Source organism: Pristiophorus japonicus, chromosome 5, assembly GCF_044704955.1.
Source record: "Pristiophorus japonicus isolate sPriJap1 chromosome 5, sPriJap1.hap1, whole genome shotgun sequence".
In the NCBI taxonomy this organism is placed as follows: Eukaryota; Metazoa; Chordata; class Chondrichthyes; family Pristiophoridae; genus Pristiophorus; species Pristiophorus japonicus.
Window position 1 is genome coordinate 68192311 of NC_091981.1, and position 19597 is coordinate 68211907.

The window sequence follows — 19597 nt, forward strand, 5'->3', positions numbered from 1 at the left end:
ATTTTAAAAATGGCCACCATTACACGAGAAATCGGCGACCATTCTGCTCCGCAGCGTGGCCGCCAATTTCCGGCGGTAACGGGCCTTAAGAGAAGGGGCAATTTCAGTCCCTACGTCCGTAGTGAGATACCGCCCAACTACGAGTGTGTATCAGAAAATTGCCGCCACATTACCCACAACTTTCCAATAAACTGATACAGGTGAGAAACCTCATCACCAGCTCAGACTCATAAAATTTACCACCTGGCGTCAATACAGATCTGAAGAATTGTACTTGAATTCCACGGATGTCTGTCATCAGCCCTTCTGAGGCTGTGCATTGTGGTATTGCTTTTGACTTTACTTACAGTCCAGTTACTCCACAAGAAGTCAGTCACAAAAGACCCTCCTTTGGGAAGCCAAAACTATCATAGAATTATACAAATTTACGTGTGCTTTTGCGAGCCAAATGGAGAGTAATTGTCTGATAAGAAATCATTACCTTTCGACAGAGTGCAGTGGAAGGAGGGATTTCAGTCTTTTGTTTTGGATTAACAATCAGGACTAAAGGGATGTGTTAAACATATTTATGCTTCTATTCATTTTGGTATGAATTACATAATCGGTGCATCCTGTAATATCACAGGGCTTGTGTTTGGGCAGAAGTAAAGGAGCTGTTTCTGTTTTAATTATTACTTGGCCATTGTTACTTAAGCATTTAGATTAATATCTAAAGAATTTCAGGATATTAAATCCTTTCTCTTGGCACAATAATTCTAAAAGTATTCAAGTGAACAGAATCTCCTAAATGAATTATGAGGTAAGGCACTCAAGGGAATACAGAAATCAATGTAGCCTAATTTTAGGTAACATGTGGATGCCAAACACTAGAGTGAGAACCTGGTCACTTGTACTCTACCTTCCTGCCCTACTATCGTGCTCTGGAAAATAATTCAGATGGACCCAGGGGTTTTGGTCTCCACAATCCATGTGCCAGGTCTTTCATAGACTAGAGCAACAAAGCTGCTTTCATACATACAAGCAGGGTACATAGAGCATTTTATATAATAGTGGAAAAGTCTGTCGTGAGATGAAGATTATAGGGTACCAATTTTTATGGACTGCGACAGTTGGTATATGCAACAGAAATAAACAATTGCTCCTTAGAATGGCTGATAAACTTTGGTCCATTCACACCACACTGATTTATAATTGGTCATTTATTTCCTTCTTCATTTGGTGAATATGTGATTATTTATCTACTATTGTCGTCATGTTTAAAGTGTTAATTTACAATTTATTTTAATTCCTTCTCTCGTTGGCCTTTATTAGCTGCGATTTTTTCCAACAATTTTCTTCCCTCTCCTGAAACTGTTGAGTCCTTTTTTCGATCGTGGGATGTGGGCATCCCTAATTGTCCTTGAGAAAGTGGTGGTGAGCCGCCCTCTTAAACCGCTGCAGTCCCTAGTGGTGAAGGTACTCCCACAGCGCTGACTTTTTCATAGCAGTTTTGGTACAACTGAGTGACTCAGAAGGCAGTTAAGAGTCAACCACATTGCTGTGGGTCTGGAGTCACATATAGGCCAGACCGGGAAAAGACAGCAGATTTCCATCCCTAAAGGACATTAGTAAACCAGTTGGGTTTTTCCGATAATCCGATAGTTTCAGGGTTGCCATTACTGATGCTAGCTTTTTAATTCCAAATTTATTTAATTAACTTAATTTAAAGACCCCCAGCTGCTGTGGTGGAATTTGAAATCTGGATTTTTTTTTGTCCAGGCCTCTGGATTACTAGTCCAGTAACATAACCACTATGCTACCATACCTTCCTGGGGAGTTAGTTCCATCTGTGCCTCTCATGCTCTGGTACCGCACTCAAAAGGCCATTTATCATCTGTGAATTGAGATGGTGAGTGTTGGCAAGCTACACAACCTATTGGGCCATCAGAGCTGAGTCCTTGCTGGGGTACAGTTCCACACTGTGGTCACCACCACAATACCTCGCCCAAATGGCTGATACTCATACGTGAGCCATGATAGTGAATTCAGCAAGCCATTCAACAGCATTTACTATCAAGCCTGAGCTTGACGCCTGACCTGGCCCAACATCCACATCTATGCATTTCTAGTACGGGTCACTAGAAGGCTGGACCTCAGGCCAAGTTACTTGTTGCTAACCCAGGGACACTGAGGCCAATTGAAGTTCTCTTAATGCTACCACAACTGAGATCAGTAAAAAGTACAGATTGAATGGTCGTATGTGTCTATATGTGCTTCAAGTGGGACCCATGGCCATTTTCTTTTGCAGTTCCCTACCCTGGCTTAGATTCAATAGCTCAGCCCTTGGTGTTCATGGCTCAGCTACTTACTGCCTTAACTAGTTGTCTTGACGCTGCTTGACCTGCTGAGATTTCCAGCATTTTCTGTTTTTATTCCAGATTCCAGCATCTGCAGTATTTTGCTTTTGTCTTGAGAGCTTTTCCCCTATTCCACTCATCAGATACATATCTGGAACTGTTTCGCTTTAACATTTCATTGAGGTGCCCAACCACCCTCTCCGCCCCTCTCCTCCCCCCAACCTGATAATTGCTGCCTACCTAACCTATTACTCAGTTGAGTACATTATTCACTCCACTGTCTGCCTGACCTTTAAAGCCTGATGCCTCCCAACCTCAGTCCGATCACTCCCTTTCCACTCCCTCTACCAGTTTCTGCCTTCCACATCAGCCTTCCTATCTTGGTCTCTGTGATTTGATCCTTCGCAGGAACACCTTTTCTTCCCATTAGTTGAGGACTGTTACGGTAGTCATATTATCATGTGATCCTTACTATCCATTAGGGCATGAGGCCACTCACTCACACTGATGTTGCCACAGAACCCCTGCTCTAGCACATCCTGTCAATGCTAGAGTAAAGCCAAGAGACATTTGGCAGTAGTGAAAAAAGGAGTAGGTTAGGGAAGAGGAAGAAGGCATGAACTTTTGTGTGTGTGTGGGAGGGGGGAGGGGGGAATGAGTGTCCCAAAGTGTCCATTATTTTCAAAATTGTTAGCTATCAAGATCTATAATAAAGAAAATAGTTCCTTTATAAGTGACAGAGATGGAACAAGACTGAAAGGGGAGAAAGATATGGAGCAGGAAACTGAATTTTAGATTAAAGGCAAGCTGTTATTTTCCAATTTGGATATATTTATTGCTTAACTCATATATTTAATTGCTGAGGGGTTTTCTTCTCATGAAACTTCACTATACTCTTTCTGTTGACAGTGGAAGACTGTTGACTGCGCCGGCGAAGTCTATGTTTGATTGGACTTCAGGTTTTATGGGATCGGAGGAAAAGGCAGGGAGGGTGTGGTTGTACAGTAGAGCAAATTAATTCTCGGAAGCCTGTATTTCTCATAGCGCTGAAGAAGGCACGCAGCATTCAGTGTTATTGAAAGGGACCACTGTTCATATTTTTTTACATTGTGCCAAGATTACCTACACATCTCACGAGAGAGTGCGGCAAGAGGAGCAGCGATATCCAAAATGCACGCCGATTGATGCCACTTTCCGATTAATCACAATACTCTCGGCAAGCACAGGCAATAGCAGCCAGCGCCGGACCCGTTGGCAGCGGACAAAAGTATAGCAGCCACCATTTTTCCCCCCGAAACGAACCTTAATGGCCAGCAGTAAAACTTAAAATTTCTAGGCCTTACTGTTGTGGTAGCATTCCTTTCAATATGCCAGCATCTGCCCACTCCACTAACCAGTCTGTTTTTTTACTTTCCCCTGCTTTTTCCCTCAGTATTATTTCTCGTGCCTAGATTGAAATCTTTTACATGAATGCAAAACAAAAGTGATCACAGCGTAAAATCCTGCAGTACACCACTATTATCACCATCCCGCCAATCCAAAAAGCACAAATTTACTCCTGCTTTCTGCTTCCAAGCTTTTTCTCTCTATCCATGCAGCTATGTTACCTTCAACACCATGCACCTTAATTTCCATACATTTCTTATCTAATGTTTTATCAGACTCCTTTTGAAAATCCAAGTATGCATATCTACTACATTCCCTTAATACACCGTGATTTCCTCAAAATGTTCAGTTCAGTTAGTCAACAACAAGGTGCCCTTTAAAAATCCATGTTGACTATCCTTGATTAGTCTGTGCCTTTCTAAAGAGGCGATTTACAAGAATGTTGCCTGGACTGGAGAATTTTGGCTATGAGGAAAGATTGGAGATGCTGGGTCTGTTTTCTTTGGAACAGAGGAGGCTGAGGGGAGACCTGATTGAGGTGTATAAAATTATGAGGGGCCTGGATAGATTGGATAGGAAGGACCTGTTTCCCTTGGCAGAGAGGTCAACAACCAGGGGCCATAGATTTAAAGTAATTGGAAGGAGGTATAGAGGAGATATGAGGGGAAATTTCTTCACCCAGAGGGTGGTGAGGGTCTGGAACTCACTGCCTGAAAGGGTGGTAGAGACAGAATGCCTCACCACATTTAAAAAATACTTGGATGTGCATTTACAGGGCTAGGGACCAAGCGCTCGAAAGTGGGATTAGGCTGGATAGCTCTTGTCGGCTGGCGCGGACACAATGGCTGAAATGGCCTCCTTTCGTGCTGTAAATTTCGATGAATCTATGATTAAAGGGGAAAGTCACTCTGTAAGGCCTCTAATGGCCTCCATTAGGCCACCGGGGCAGCGTGCGACCGACACAGTGTGCCGGGCTGCACGATGGCAGCCTAGATCACGCTAGAGCTGCCATCTTAGAGCCGACCTGAGAGTCGGCAGGCAAAATAAGATGGCTGCCCAGGGCGCTGCCGTCTCCCCTTTAAGGAGCGCCCCACGAGCAGATTTCGGCCAGCTTCGCGGGGCGTTATGGGGTTGGCGTGGGGCGATGAGGGGCCACCGTGCATCGCGATAACGTCAACGTTGGCAGCGCCTCCACAAACTCCTGGGCAATTTCCCGAGTGGCAGTAGTGCCCCCCTCCTTCGGGCAAAAAGTCTCCTCCGCCCTGCTAGCGCCCTAGGAGGCGCGAACGGGCTATTTAAACGGGCAATTTCACCCGTGTTTTTGATTCCAAAATCTAAATCGTTAATATAAATTGTGAACAGCAGTGGTCCCAGCACTGATCCTTGTGGAACACCACTACCCACCTTCTGCCACTGTGAATAGCTACCTTTTACCTCCTGCATTTACCCCATAACCCTAACCCTACTCTCTGCTTCTGTTTCAAAGCCAGCTGGCTATCCATTCTGCTACTTGTCCCCTGACTCCGCATTCTCTGACCTTGTTCACCGGTCTATTATGGCGTACCTTATCGAAGGCCTTTTGAAAATCTAGATAAATTACTTCTACTGTATTACCATTGTCTACTCTCTCTGTTACCCCTTCAAAAAATTCAATGAGGTTGGTCAAGCAAGACGTTTTAAATTCCTGCTGACTATTCGTTATTATATTTTTGGTTACTAGATGTTCTTCTATTTTCTCCTTTAGTAGGGATTCCATTATTTTTCCTCCCACCGATGTTGAACTGACTGGTCTATAACTCACTGGACATATTCTATCCCCCTTCATAAATATAGGTATTGCGTTAGCTATCCGCCAGTCCTCTGGCACTATACCATTTTCTAACAAATTATTAAATATGTATTGTAATGCCCCTGTTATCTCTTCCCTAGATTATTTTAAAATGTATGGATGCAATCCATCCAGACCCGGGGCTTTATCCTCTTTGAGTTTGATTAGTTTATTTAATATATATCCTCTTTTTATTTTAAATGTACTCAAATCATTACTAATCTCATCATCCAATGTCATGTCCACCTGTTCTATCTCCCTGGTAAATACTGAAGCAAAATAATTATGTAATATTTCTGCCATCTCTCTATCGTTACCTGTCATCATCATGATAGGCAGTCCCTCGGAATCGAGGAAGACTTGCTTCCACTCCTGAAGTGAGTTCTTTGGTGGCTGAACAGTCCAATACGAGAGTCTTAGTCTCTGTCACAGGTGGGACAGATAGTCGTTGAGGGAAGGGATGGATGGGACTGGTTTGCCGCACACTCTTTCCGCTGCCTGCGCGTTTTTTCTGCATGCTCTCGGCATTGAGACTCAAGGTGCTCAGCGCCCTCCCGGATACACTTCCTCCACTTAGGGCGGTCTTGGGCCAGGAACTCCCAGGTGTCAGTGGGGATGTCGCACTTTATCAGGGAGGCTTTGAGGGTGTCCTTGTAACGTTTCCGCTGCACACCTTTGGCTCGTTTGCATTTGCTTTGGGAGTCTAGTGTCTGGTATGCGAACTATGTGGCCTGCCCAGCGGAGCTGATCGAGTATGGTCAGTGCTTCAATGCTGGGATATTGGCTTGGACGAGGACGTTGTTGGTGCGCCTGTCCTCCCAGGGGATTTGTAGGATCTTGCAGAGACATCGTTGGTGATATTTGTCCAGCGACTTGAGGTGTCTGCTGAACATGGTCCACGTCTCTGAGCCATACAGGAGGGCAGGTATTATTACAGCCCTGTAGACCATGAGCTTGGTGGCAGTTTTGAGGGCCTGGTCTTCAAACACTCTTTTCCTCAGGCGGCCGAAAGCTGCACTGACATACTGAGATGAGGAGAAATTTCTTCTCTCAGAGGGTTGTAAATCTGTGGAATTCGCTGCCTCAGAGAGCTGTGGAAGCTGGGACATTGAATAAATTTAAGACAGAAATAGACAGTTTCTTAAACGATAAGGGGTTATGGGGAGCGGGCAGGGAAGTGGAGCTGAGTCCATAATCAGATCAGCCATGATCTTATTGAATGGCGGAGCAGGCACGAGGCGCCGTATGGCCTCCTCCTGTTCCTATTTCTTATGTTCTTACATAATAGGTTAGTTTGCAGGTGCAGCAAGTGATCAGGAAGGCCAATGGAATCTTGGCCTTTATTGCAAAGGGGATGGAGTATAAAAGCAGTGCAGTCTTGCTACAGTTATACAGGGTATTGGTGAGGCCACACCTGGAATACTGCACGCAGTTTTGGTTTCCATATTTACGAAAGGATATACTTGCTTTGGAGGCAGTTCAGAGAAGGTTCACGAGGTTGATTCCAGAGATGAGGGGGTTGACTTATGAGGAACGGTCAAGTAGGTTTGGCCTCTACTCATTGGAATTCAGAAGATTGAGAGGTGATCTTATCGAAACGTATAAGATTATGAGGGGGCTTGACAAGGTGGATGCAGAGAGAATGTTTCCACTGATGGGGGAGACTAGAACTAGGGGACATAATCTTAAAATAATGGGCCGCCCATTTAAAACTGAGATGAGGAGAAATTTATTTTCTCAGAGGGTTGTGGATCTGTGGAATTCGCTGTCTCAGAGAGCTGTGGAAGCTGGGACATTGAATAAATTTAAGACAGAGATAGACAGTTTCTTAACCAATAAGGGGTTATGGGGAGCGGGCAGGAAAGTGGACCTGAGTCCATGATCGGATCAGCCAAGATCGTATTAAATAGCAGAGCAGGCTTGAGGGGCCGTATGGCCTACTCCTGCTCCTATTTCTTAAATTCTTATCCCCTTTACCTACCTCTTCTGTCCAATTAATATCAGGGCAGTTGAAATCTCCCATGATTATTATTTTATGTTTTTACTCATTTCCCTAATTTGTCTGCATATTTCTTACTCCACCTTCATTCCATTATTAGATGGTCTGTAGACTACATCTATTAAGAGTGATTGATCCTTTATTAACTTTTATCTCTATCCATATGGATTCTATTTTTGTCTAGCTGATAGCTGTGTCACTTTTTTCTACCGCCATTATGTTGTCCCTAATAAACACAGCTACTCCACCTTTTTTAAATATGTTATACCCTCTTTTATTCCAATTTTTAGTCTCATTAACTTGTGTTAGTACAGTTTCTTTTTGAATATTTATTTCAAGATGGGCTCATCTATATCCCTCGGATATTCAACAACAACAACTTGTATTTATATAGCGCATTTAACATAGTAAAACATCCGAAGCCGCTTCACAGGAGTGTTTTAAGACAAAAGAAATAAATTTAACACTGTTCCACGTAAGAAGAAATTACAGCAGATGACCAAAAGCATGCCCAAAGGGGTAGGTTTTAAGGAGTGTCTTATAAGGGCTAAAGCGAGGTAGAGAGGAGGAGAGGCTTAGAGGGAGTTCCAGAGCTTGAGACCGAGGCAGCTGAAGGCACCGCCTCCAGTGGTTGAGCAGTTATAATCAGGGATGTTCAAGAGGGAAGAATTTAAGGAGCGTAGCCTTCTCAGAGGGTTGTGAGGTTGAAGGAGATTACAGAGATAGGGAGGTGCGAGGCAATGGAGGGTTTTGTAAACAAGGATGAGAGTTCTGAAATCGAGGCGTTGCTTAACCGGGAGCCAATGTAGGTCGACGATGATGGGTGAGCGGGACTTGGTACGAGTTAAGACATGGGCTGCCGAGTTCTGAATGACCTCAAATTTGCGTAGAGTAGAATGTGGGAAGCAAGCCAGGAGTGCGTTGGAGTAGTCAAGTCTAGAATTAACAAAGGCATGGATGAGGGTTTCCACAGCAAATGAAGAGATTCAAACATAGCGTTCCGGGAAAGATGGGCATTAATTTGGGATAACACGTTTAAGGACTTTGAAGAGGAAAGGGAGGTTGGAGATGGGGCGGTAGCTTGCAAGCACAGTGGGGTCAAAGGTTAGTTTTTTGAGGAGAGGGGTGATGATGGCAGATTTGAAGGAGAGGGGGACAGTACCTGAGGAGAGATAACCGTTAACAACGTCAGTTAACATAGGAGCCAGAAAAGGAAGCTGGGTAGTCAACAGTTTAGTGGGAATAGGGTCAAGGGAGCAGGAAGTGGGTTTTATGGCCAAGATGACTGTGGAGAGGTCAAGATGGGAGATCAGAGAGAAACTGGAGAGAGATGTGACTTCAGGGCTAGGGCAGGGGGGAACCTCAGAGAAAGTTTGGCCTAGTGGGCTAGGGAAAGGAAGGCAGCTAATCGGATGGTCTCAATCTTTGAGACAAAGAAGTCCATGATTTCCTCGCACTTATTGTTGGAGGTGAGTATGGTGGAGACAGAGGAGAGAGGTTTAAGAAGACGGTTAGCAGTAGAGAATAGTAGCCGGGGGTTATCTTTGCATTCCAGAATGATCCTGGAATAGTGAGCAGTTATGGCAAACAAGAGTAGGACCCGATAATGCTTTATGTGATCCAGCCAGATCTGGCGCGGAATGGCTAAACTTGTTGTCTGCCACATCCGTTCAAATCTGCATCCCTTGGACTTAAGGGAGCGAAGATGATGGCCGTACCAGGGGGAATGGCCAGTGTGAGAGAGAGTAATGGTTTTAATAGGGACTAGGACATCAAAGCTGGTGGTGAGGGTGTGGTTGAGCAGATCGGTGGCAGCAGAAATGTCTTGGTGAATGGAGGGCCAAAGGCTGGACAGTTTGGAGTTGATGAGTGCAATTTTAAGAGAGTCGGGAGAGAGTTTTTTCCAGGCATGGATGCAGAAGGATGTAAGTTTGGATTGGGGAAGGGGATTGTGGGTGGAGAGCGAAACAAGGCAATGGTCAGAGATGGCCTTATCTGTCATTGACATGGTTGGAATAGCGAGGCCACGAGAGATAGCAAGGTCAAGGGGGTGGCCGTGAATATGGGTTGAGGAGTTCACATGGAGGGAGAGATTAAGGGAATATAGGTGGGTTGTGAGTTCAGGAGAGAGAGCATGATGGATTGAGATGGAGGTTGAAATCTCCAAGGTTGAGAAGTCGGTCGGTGCAGAGGGAGGAAAGCAGTGAAGATACCTCAGTGATAAAATGTTTATGGTACTTGGGCGGGCGGTAGAAAATGTGAATTTTAAATGAGAGGTGGGAGGGGTGGAATAAGGTGAGATGTTCAAAGGAGGAGAAAGTGCCGGAGCAGTAGGAGGACAGACCAAGGTGTGATTTGGTGTTGAGAGCCACACCGCCACCATGGCTGTTTGAGCGGGGTAAGTGGTGGAAGGTATAGCTGGGCGGGGAGGCTTTGTTTAAAGGTAAGGTGTCATCACCCCTCAGTGAAGTTTTTGTCAGGGCCATGATGTCGATGCAATCATCCACAATAAGCTCATGGATGGCAAGGGCCTTATTCGCAACTGAACAGACGTTCTGGAAGGAGTTGCAGAGAGGGTCAGTGATGGCTTGTTCACTGCCAGCATCCATAGGGCCAGCGCTTGGAGGGATGAGATTGGCAAGATTAGCCTCCCGCGGGCAAGCTGGGCAGCAAGGTCGATGAGAGAATAGGATGGGATAGTTGGGGTTGCTACTCGTGAGGAGACACCGATGAGAGCCGCGGTGGGCCCTTTGGAGGATGGCAAGAGAGGCACAGAGGGAAGCTGCAGGCTTATCTAAGAGAGAGTCGAGCCTGGGACGGCAGCAGGAGAATCGAAAGGTCAAAGAGTAATGAAGGGTTGGGGTAGGAATTTGGGAGGACTGAATATCCGAGAGAGGAGAGATGAAAGGTGGCATGACGACAGGAGAGACTGGTCAAGGAGGGATAGAGAGAAAAAAAGAAGTGGAAATAGAAGTGAATGGCTCGGTTCCGAAGCGGCAGCCAAAATGCGCACGCAAATGGACACAGAGAAAAGCTCAAGTTACATAGCCTGGTTATGTAGCAATTATAGGGATGCATATTTCCTGGTAGTAACAGGGAATAAGTTGGTGACAATAGTAAGGAGTCCAGAGTTAAATTTGGAGGATCGTGGAAGACAAAAGTTGGCATCAGTAGGTTGGATGGCAAGGGCCTTGTTCGCAAGTGAACAGATATTCTGGAGGGAGTTGCAGAGAGGGTCAGTGATGGCTTATTCACTGCCAGCATCCACAGTGCCAGTGCTTGTAGGGATGAGTTGGTTGGGGAGGAGATTGACAAGATTAGCCCCCCGCGGGCAAGCTGGGCGGTTTGGAGCATCAACAAACTGTTGTCCATGTTCGGAGATAGGGGTAGAAGGCGAGAGAAGTCCAGAAGTTATTTGAAGGGTAGAAAATTGAAGGATGGAGGTTATTGCCGTGGTAATGAGAGTCGGTTTCGGTGCAGGAAGATGATGGCAAAGTTCCCGCGAAGTTGGAGGTCACCGTAGATCAGAAGCAGCGGAGAAAATGTAGAACCACACAAGCCAGCGACCAACAAAGCAAAAAACCCATCAGAACGAGTCACCCAACTCAGCAGAGAAACAACCACAGTAAGGAAGATTTTTTTTTGTTTCAGCAGCAGATTTTTGACACAGCAAATGAGTCTTACGGTGTAGTCCAATGCAGAAGCATGGTGATGTAGTCCAATGCAGAAGCATGGTGATGTAGTCCAATGCAGAAGCATGGTGATGTAGTCCAATGCAGGAACGTAGTCTTGACGAGTGAAGCCCAGGAATTCAGAACCCAAATTTGAGAAGCAGACATTATCATCATCATAGGCAGTTCCTCGGGATCGAGGAAGACTTGCTTCCACTCTTAGCATGAGTTCTTAGGTGGCTGTACAGTCCAATACGAGAACCACAGTTTCTGTCACAGGTGGGACAGATAGTCGTTGAGGGAAAGGGTGGGCAGGGAGCCTGGTTTGCCGCACGCTCCTTCGGCTGCCTGCGCTTGATTTCTGCATGCTCTCGGCAACGATACTCGAGGAGCTCAGCGCCCTCCCGAATGCACTTCCTCCACTTAGGGCAGTCTTTGGCCAAGGACTTCCAGGTGTCAGTGGGGATGGCACACTTTATCAGGAAGGCTTTGAGGGATAGGGGATGACGGTTTAAAGCAGTTAACTTGTAGCTGGGGCTAAAATGCACAACTGATGAAGGCAGGGGAACTTGAACAGTGGAAGCGAGCAGATCTGGGAGAGAAAGGGCAGAGGATGGCTGGAGATTCCCATGGATAAAAGTGAAAAGCTCCAGAGCTCTTTATGGAGCAGCCAGCCTGGCAGCCATTTTTTCCACAAACCTATTCCTACTAAGGGCTAGATTTTCACTAAGAGTAGTCCATTTTGAGGGCTGGGCCACATAACCATACACCCTGTGGGCTGCAGACAGGAAATGGGCACCTCCCAAGGTAGCCTATAGGGGCATTATTGGGCAGCCCACAAAAAAGGTAGGTCAGGGAATGGGACCTGGTGCAGCCGTGACCCAGATTATTTTCTTTTGTACAGCCCGGAGGAGCAGTCCTGCTCTTCTTGGCACCATAATAATAAATAAAAAATTAACCTTGGTCACCAGCTGAAATTAGGTGGAACTTGCACAGCGCATACTCCACCTAGTTCTGTCATAAAACAACAATAAAATGTACATGGGATGCAATTTGCAAGGGCCTAGCACGTGAACTAGGTGGGCATTTCAGCCGCCCAAGTAGGCCCCTTTGAAGATGACTGCGTAAACTTGCACCTTTTTGTGTAAAAACTGAGGCTAAATATTTATTTATTGCCTTGCTTTGAACCTTATTGCCTTGGTCTTTTCATTTTCATTTAATATTCAGATTTATGACATACCTGGGTATACCATAATCTTCCACCTTGTTGAGAAGATACCCGTGCCATATCTGTACTGAAAAAGCTTGCTTAAGAGAACCGCCGACTCTGGTTTTCAGGACTTTAGCATTACAACCAGGATGTTGCCATGGTCTTTGCTGTGTCCAGTGTGCTCACCCGCATCTTAATGTCATGTGGAATTGGCTGGACACTGGTATCTATGATGGTGGAGACCTCAGAGGATTGTATACTCGTAACTTTTGTTGGAAGAGACTTGTAAACACTTCAGTCTTGTTGCTTACACTCTCTTACACTGAAAAAGTATTGTGGGAAGGAAAACTTATAATTCATTGGACACTGGCACCAGTACTGGAACAGGAAGGACTGGTGTAGCTGGGATGGGCTGCACTTGAACCAGGCTGAGACCAAGGTCCTACCGGAAAGGATAAATAAGATTGTAGAAAGAACTTTAAATTAGTAAACTAGTGCGAAAGTTTGGGTGGATATAAAGTAGCCTAAAAGATAAGAAAAAGAGATAAGAGCAGCAGTCAGACTAAAAAAGAAAGATGAAAGTAACAATTATTCAATGAATGAAAAGGTTACAAAAAGTAACGATAAAATATCTGATAAAAATAAAGTAGGAATAATTAAAAATAAGAACATTAAATTGCACGAGCAACAGAATGAGGCAATTGGAGGAAATAATTACAAGGAAATAAATATAATAGAGATAATGGCTACAAACAGGACATGGTTGACAGTTTAATATTTCAGGCTATGATGTGCTTATAAAGTATATGGAAAGAAGAAGTGGTGTTGGGGAAGCTGTGTTAATCAGAAATAACATAATAGCAGAAGCAAAAATGGACATAACTAACAAAGAAACCGAATCCATATGGATTGAGATAAAGAACAGGAAGGGATCGATCACAATATTGGGGTATATACACACCACCAAATAATGAAAAGGAAGTGGAGAGAGAAATATGTATGAGTAAAAAATACAGAATCATAATCATGGAGAATTTCAGCTGTCCCAAAATAATCCGTCAGGGAGAGGAAGTGAAAGTTGAAAGGGGGATGGAGTTTTTAACAGTACACTGCCCCAATATGGAGGAAGCACTGATAGACTTAGTAACCTTGTAATCAGAAATCAACTGGAGCAGATATGAGAAGTAAGCATGGAAGAACATGTAGTGAGTAATGGTCATAATATCAGAAGGTTTAACATAATGATTGAGAGAGATATAGATAGTTAAAAGTAATAAATATATGGTGCTTGGAAAAAGAACCAAAGGCGACATAAGAAAAAACTTTTTTACACAGCGAGTGGTTAGGATCTGGAATGCACGGCCTGAAAGGGTGGTGGAGGAGGACTCAATCACGGCTTTCAAAAGGGAGTTGGATAAGTACCTGAAAGAAAAACATTTGCAAGGCTACGGGGAAAGAGCAGGAGAGTGGGACTAGAAGAGGTGCTCTTGCAGAGAACCGGCACGGGCTCAATGGGCCGAATGGCTTTCTTCCATGCTGTAAGCAACAACAACAGAATTAAAACAGAGATAGAGCCACTAGGAAATGAGCAAGATAAACTCACAATGATACTGAAATAGTATGGATACTGAATAGATATTTTGCCTTTTCACTAAAGAGACTAAAAAAGAGATACAAACAATAGAATAAAAGGAATATTACAACAGTCAATATGGAAATAAAAGGAGATACTAAACAAATAATACTTAGGTCACACTGTTATTTAACTGAATAATGGGCAGAAGAAAGTGCAATTTGAACTGTAAGAGACACAATGTCTGCTCATGGGAGTGACTGGTGAAGACAAGAAAATATCTATTGTAATGACTCAAAAATATGACACTGCCATTTGAATTTTAAATAGCCTAATTGTGAGGATTCTGTTTTTTTTTAATGTTTTCAATAGCACAAACCGGCATTATTGTCTAGGGACTCTTTTCCATAGGGTATGGTGTGCTTTGGCTACAGTTGGTAGAATCAGGAAATTAATTAGGAAAATAATTTTTTAGCTTCAAGCAGGTTATAGTCCTGCCATTTTTGCACATTATTAATGACAACAGACTGTTACTAACTAATTGCAGCTTGAGCCCATTTCCTATATAGCTCATGATGTAGCACCCATAAGTTCATTAGCTTGACTCTGTCACTGCAGCAGATCTGTAAAGTTGCATTAGTCAATGAATTAGTGATGTATTTGATAAACTAACTTTTATATAAATACCCTTTTAAAATGATGGAAGAGCATATTTTATTTTTAAATTGCTCCTCCCATTAATTTCCCTCATTCTCCAAATGGGTGGAACTCTATGGGTTCCAGCTGTCCTGCAGTTATTTTCCCAAATAGTCATTTTTCATGTATTAGCCTGGACTTTGAGTGTTAGTGGACCATCTGACCATGTGACAGTTCACAGAAAAGCCCAGTCACTTCCTTATCTGACATCCACATGCACACAGCTGGGGTTGCTGGACAATGATCAGACTTCAGGAACCTGGCTCACTTTTTTCCTCCCCTTTGTGAAGACTAAGGGCCAGTGATGTGACCAATGTTCCTCCTTACTTTTTTTGGTGCGTGTGCCCTTTAACTGGCTGCGCAGCCTATTCAAATTTTCATGCATACGTGGTTTCTCCCACATAAAAGCCTGCGAGCGGCCTGCACGGGACCTCTAGACTGCTGTGTGGCCGCGCAGCTTAGCAGGAATGTTGATGGTGACCTATTCCCATCACGGCAAAAGTCAGGTAAGCGCGGTATCAAATCTTGCACCATCTTGGTCTATACAGATCAGTGCTATATATTTTATTCATTTGCAACTTTTTTTCCAATAAAATAACATGAGACTTTTAAATATTTTACTTGTTCACTATTCATTTGTGCCTAGGTTTTCTTTAATTATTTTAATACCTGTATCCTTTTCAAACCAAACTGACCATTGATTCTTCTATAATTAAATAAATATTCAGAGAATATTGAAAAATAATGGTTTCGGATTGGGGATTACTATTTGTAGTTTCTGCTACTCCTTTTACTGACTTTTATAAAATTTTAACTGAATGTTTTTTCTTGTTTATATATATTTACCAGCAGATCCCATCATCTGTCTGCCAAGCAGGGCCTCTCGTGTCTACTTCTCCCTTGTCTAGTTCATGCACCTTGGACAGTCGGCAACAAAGGCAGCAGGTGGAGCACCAAGGAATGTTGGGTGAGGAGCCTCCTTTACACCTCTTCAGTCACTTACCTCTTCACTCTCAACAGCAGGTCAAGACACCATATAGCATGGTCCCTGTGGGTGGCATCCAGTTAGTTTCTGCTGGTTTAGCTGCATATTCCACATTTGTACCAATCCAGGCAGGACCAATGCAACTTACCATCCCAGCTGTTAGTGTTATTCACCAGACAACTAGCCCTCTTAGTGAAGATACCGTGGAAACAGCTTGCAACATAAAGCCTTTGGGTGTTTCAGAAGCAAACAAACTTTTGCCATGTATTCCTTTTGGGCAAGTAAACACATCTGGCTTACAGAGTACGAGCACCTCAAATTTCCAAACTGTTAATACTTTGAGCCTAGAGACATTAAACCTTTTGGGTTCGGCGAGTTCAAATATAGGGCCACAGATGTGCCCTTCAGGCCTTTCATTTAACACTGCTGGCCTTCAAGTGTTAACTACAAACCCACAGACTCAGAGTACACCATGCCTACAAACCCATGTTCCAGGAGTGCAGATAATGAAATTAACACTGCCTACTCTTGTGCCGTCCATCAACACAGGGGCAGAAGGTCAAATGAGTATCGAGATGCACTGTACAAGCAAACCTTGTCCTACTAGGACTGAACAGACACCAGTTAGCCTTCCTGTTACAGTTAATGTTAATCAGATGGCCTGCACACTATTCTCTCAGGTTTCTCCTCAAATCCAGGCATGTGGCCTGAAGGACTTGACAGATCCCATGGACTGGAAACGTGGACAACCAAATAACACTGGCAAAGCGCAAGGATGCGCCAGTAAAACCACGTATCTTCAGGCACACAATAACAAAACAGCTGTTAGAGCTGTGACAAAATCTGACTCGAGGCACTTAAAGGCAAACTCTGAAGAGGTGACCAAGTCTCCTGTTCATCAGACTGCTTCTCCGGAAAAAAGAAGAGGGAAGCCTGTGGGAACCATACGAGCTACCGTGCAGTACAGCGACGTCAGCAGTGATGATGAAGACAGACTAGTGATAGCAACATAAAGATTTTTGCAGGACCTTTTTTGTGCCGCTATCACTTGTCCTTTTAAACAAAAAATGAACTTCATAGTTTCTTACGACATATGCTCTCTTCCCCTGAAAGCACACTTTTTGATGTAGATATTATGTTTGTGCAATTGTAAACTAAGACCAACTTAGAAGAAAGATGTCATTTTGTTCCTTGTCCGCTCCAGCCATTTTTGTACATGTTGTATAAACAATTGTGCCTTTCAAATTTCTTCTTTGGAACTGTACAGATGATAAAATATACACAAAAGTAGTTGCTTGTGCTTACTAATTTTTTTTTAATTTTACAATGTGTGGTGTCATAGTAAGGAAAATAACTACATGTTGCACTGATAATGTAAATTTATATGGCTATAGAGCAGTCTTTCTGTGTACAGGCGTAAATTGTGTACCAGTTCATATTTATTGTATCCATTTTTTGATCCATGGTCGGTTCTTTCTTGCTGGGAGTAGGTTTACATTCGGGAAACTATCTCTCCAGAATAAATAAGATCACATAAAATATTTGTTTACAGAAATTGGCTGTAATATTCTTTGCTGACTTTCTAGGAAATCCAGTTTTTCAAGCAGAAGTAGAGAGAATGATACATTTATATCATTACTGCCCTATCCAGCAAAAGGAAGGGAAGAGGAGTCTTTCCAAGGGGGAGGCGATAAGCCCACAGCTTCCCTCTGCATCTCTCGGCTTTCTCTGAAGAGCCCATCCAGCTCTCGCACCGCCTCCTTATGAGCAGCAACCTCAACCCTCCCATCCTACTCTGTCGCTGACCTTCTTGCCCAATGTTCTCACTAGAGCCTAATGTTGCCAACTTTCTTCCAGTCCCACTCACCCCTCCCACTGCTAACCTCGTGAACTCTACCATTGCATCAAAAATCATTGGCTCTCTCCACATCTCCCTCCAGAATATCTGTTCACTTGTGAACAAAGCTTTTGCCATCAGTGACCTTATTTTCGATGATTGCATCGACACCATGGCCTTGATGGAAACTTGGCTTACGAGAGATGACACCTTCCCCCGTTCCTCCCCACCTCAGTGTGGCTCTTATCACCAAATCTCACCTTGGTCTGTTCTGCTATTCTGGTACCTTCTCCTCCTTTGAGCACCTTCCCTTGTTCCATCCCTCTTGCCTCCTTTAAAATCTTCATTCCCGAACCATCCATCTAAGCCCCATGCAGTTTTTCACTGATGAGATATCCTCATTTCTTTCCTCTCTCATCCTCTGCACCGAGTAACTACTCATCCTATTTCAATCTCCATCTCAACTCACCTTGCCCCCTCTTGAGTTCACTGCCCTCCAATCCTCCCTTAATCTCTCCCTTCATATAATCGCACCTACCCATATTTACAGCTCCCCCCCACATCCCGACCTTGCCAACACATGACACATTCCCATCATGACATTCACAGACAAGACCATCTCTGATCACTTCCTTGTATCCTTCATCACTCACATCCCCCTTCCAACACTACTGAGTTCATGATCAGATCAGCCATGATCTTATTAAATGGCGGATCAGACTCGAGGGGCCAAATGGCCTACTCCTGCTCCTATTTCATATGTTCTACTTCCTTCTACATCTATCTCTGGAAAACACATTCCCCCAATTTACTTACAATGGTACTTTCAAACTCCCAACTGTCTGGCCTTTGGCCGTCTATGCGTCAGAATACTTCTGCCACTACCGATCTGCTTAATCACACCCTCACCTCTACCTGTGAGGCTCCTGTCTTCAATAAAACCCTGAGGGGCCAAAATTGCCCTCCACCACCTAAAACGTGGCGCACTTACCCTGGTTTGACTGTTTTCTCCGCCGCGGTAAATGTGGTAGCCTCTTGCGCGAAATTCCGCTCTTTGGCTTTTTTTTTTCGAGCGGCCCGGAAGTCAGTCATAATGGGGGCGGAAGTGCGGTGGTAACCGGAAGAAGTTCGGTAAGTGGGGGGGGGGGGGGGGGGGGGTGGGCAGAGTGTCCGCGCTGTCACTCATCAGCGTAGTACTGATGACATCATAACGCTGGCACGTCACCACGTCTCTCCCCGTCACTTAAAGGGGAGAACCACTGTGAGCTCTGCGCTTCTTTAAATGAGGTCCACTGGACCACCAGGGAGGGTTTCGGCCAGGCCAGTGGCCTGGCACCGAAGACAGGGTGCTGGGCTGCCACACCACCACTTTAGAAGCACTCCAAACACAGTCATAGGCAGTCCCTCAGAATCGAGAAAGACTTGCTTCCACTCTTAAAGTGAGTTCTTAGGTGGCTGAACAGTCCAATACAAGAGCCACAGTCTTTGTCAAAGGTGGGACAGATAGTTGTTGAGGGAAAGGGTGGGTGGGACTGGTTTGCCGCACGCTCTTTCCGCTGCCTGCGCTTGATTTCTGCATGCTCTCCCGGATGCACTTCCTCCACTTAGGGCAGTCTTTGGCCAAGGTCTCCCAGGTGTCAGTGGGTGTTGCACATTATCAGGGAGGCTTTGAGGGTGTCCTTGTAACGTTTCCGCTGTCCACCTTTGGCTCGTTTACCATGAAGGAGTTCCGAGTAGAACGCTTGCTTTGGGAGTCTCGTGTCTGACATGCGAACTATGTGGCCTGCCCAGCGGAGCTGATTAAGTGTACACTGACAGAAAAAGCTGTTGGCACCGAGTGGCGGGAGCAAGATTTTCTCGGAATTTCACGTTTGGGTGGGGCGCATCGGCGGCGCGTGCTCTGATGACGCACTTAGGACAGATCAATAGTGAGGGAAGTGGGTCACTGCCGGGATACCGCAGGAGCAGAATTTCCAAAATGGCGGCCATTCGACTAAAAATCGCTGGCCATTCAACTGCACAGCATGGCCGCCGATTTCCGGTGGTAACAGGCCTTAAGGGAAGGGGCAATTTCGG

General features: G+C 44.6%; 1 protein-coding gene across 8 annotated transcripts in view; it reads left to right on the forward strand.

Moving 5' to 3' along the window:
- Positions 1 to 17207, forward strand: part of hivep1 (HIVEP zinc finger 1) — a 330679-nt gene extending 313472 nt beyond the window's left edge. For 5 of the 8 annotated variants that reach the window (XM_070880700.1, XM_070880704.1, XM_070880705.1 and 2 more), the window contains one exon: positions 15549 to 17207. In XM_070880700.1, the coding sequence (XP_070736801.1) occupies positions 15549 to 16697 (1149 nt within the window). In that variant the 3' untranslated portion in view covers positions 16698 to 17207. Of the gene's footprint in view, positions 1 to 11029; positions 11175 to 15548 lie in introns of all 8 variants that reach the window. The other 3 variants (XM_070880706.1, XM_070880707.1, XM_070880703.1) reach the window with 3 other exon arrangements.
- The last annotated feature ends 2390 nt before the right edge of the window (positions 17208 to 19597 follow it).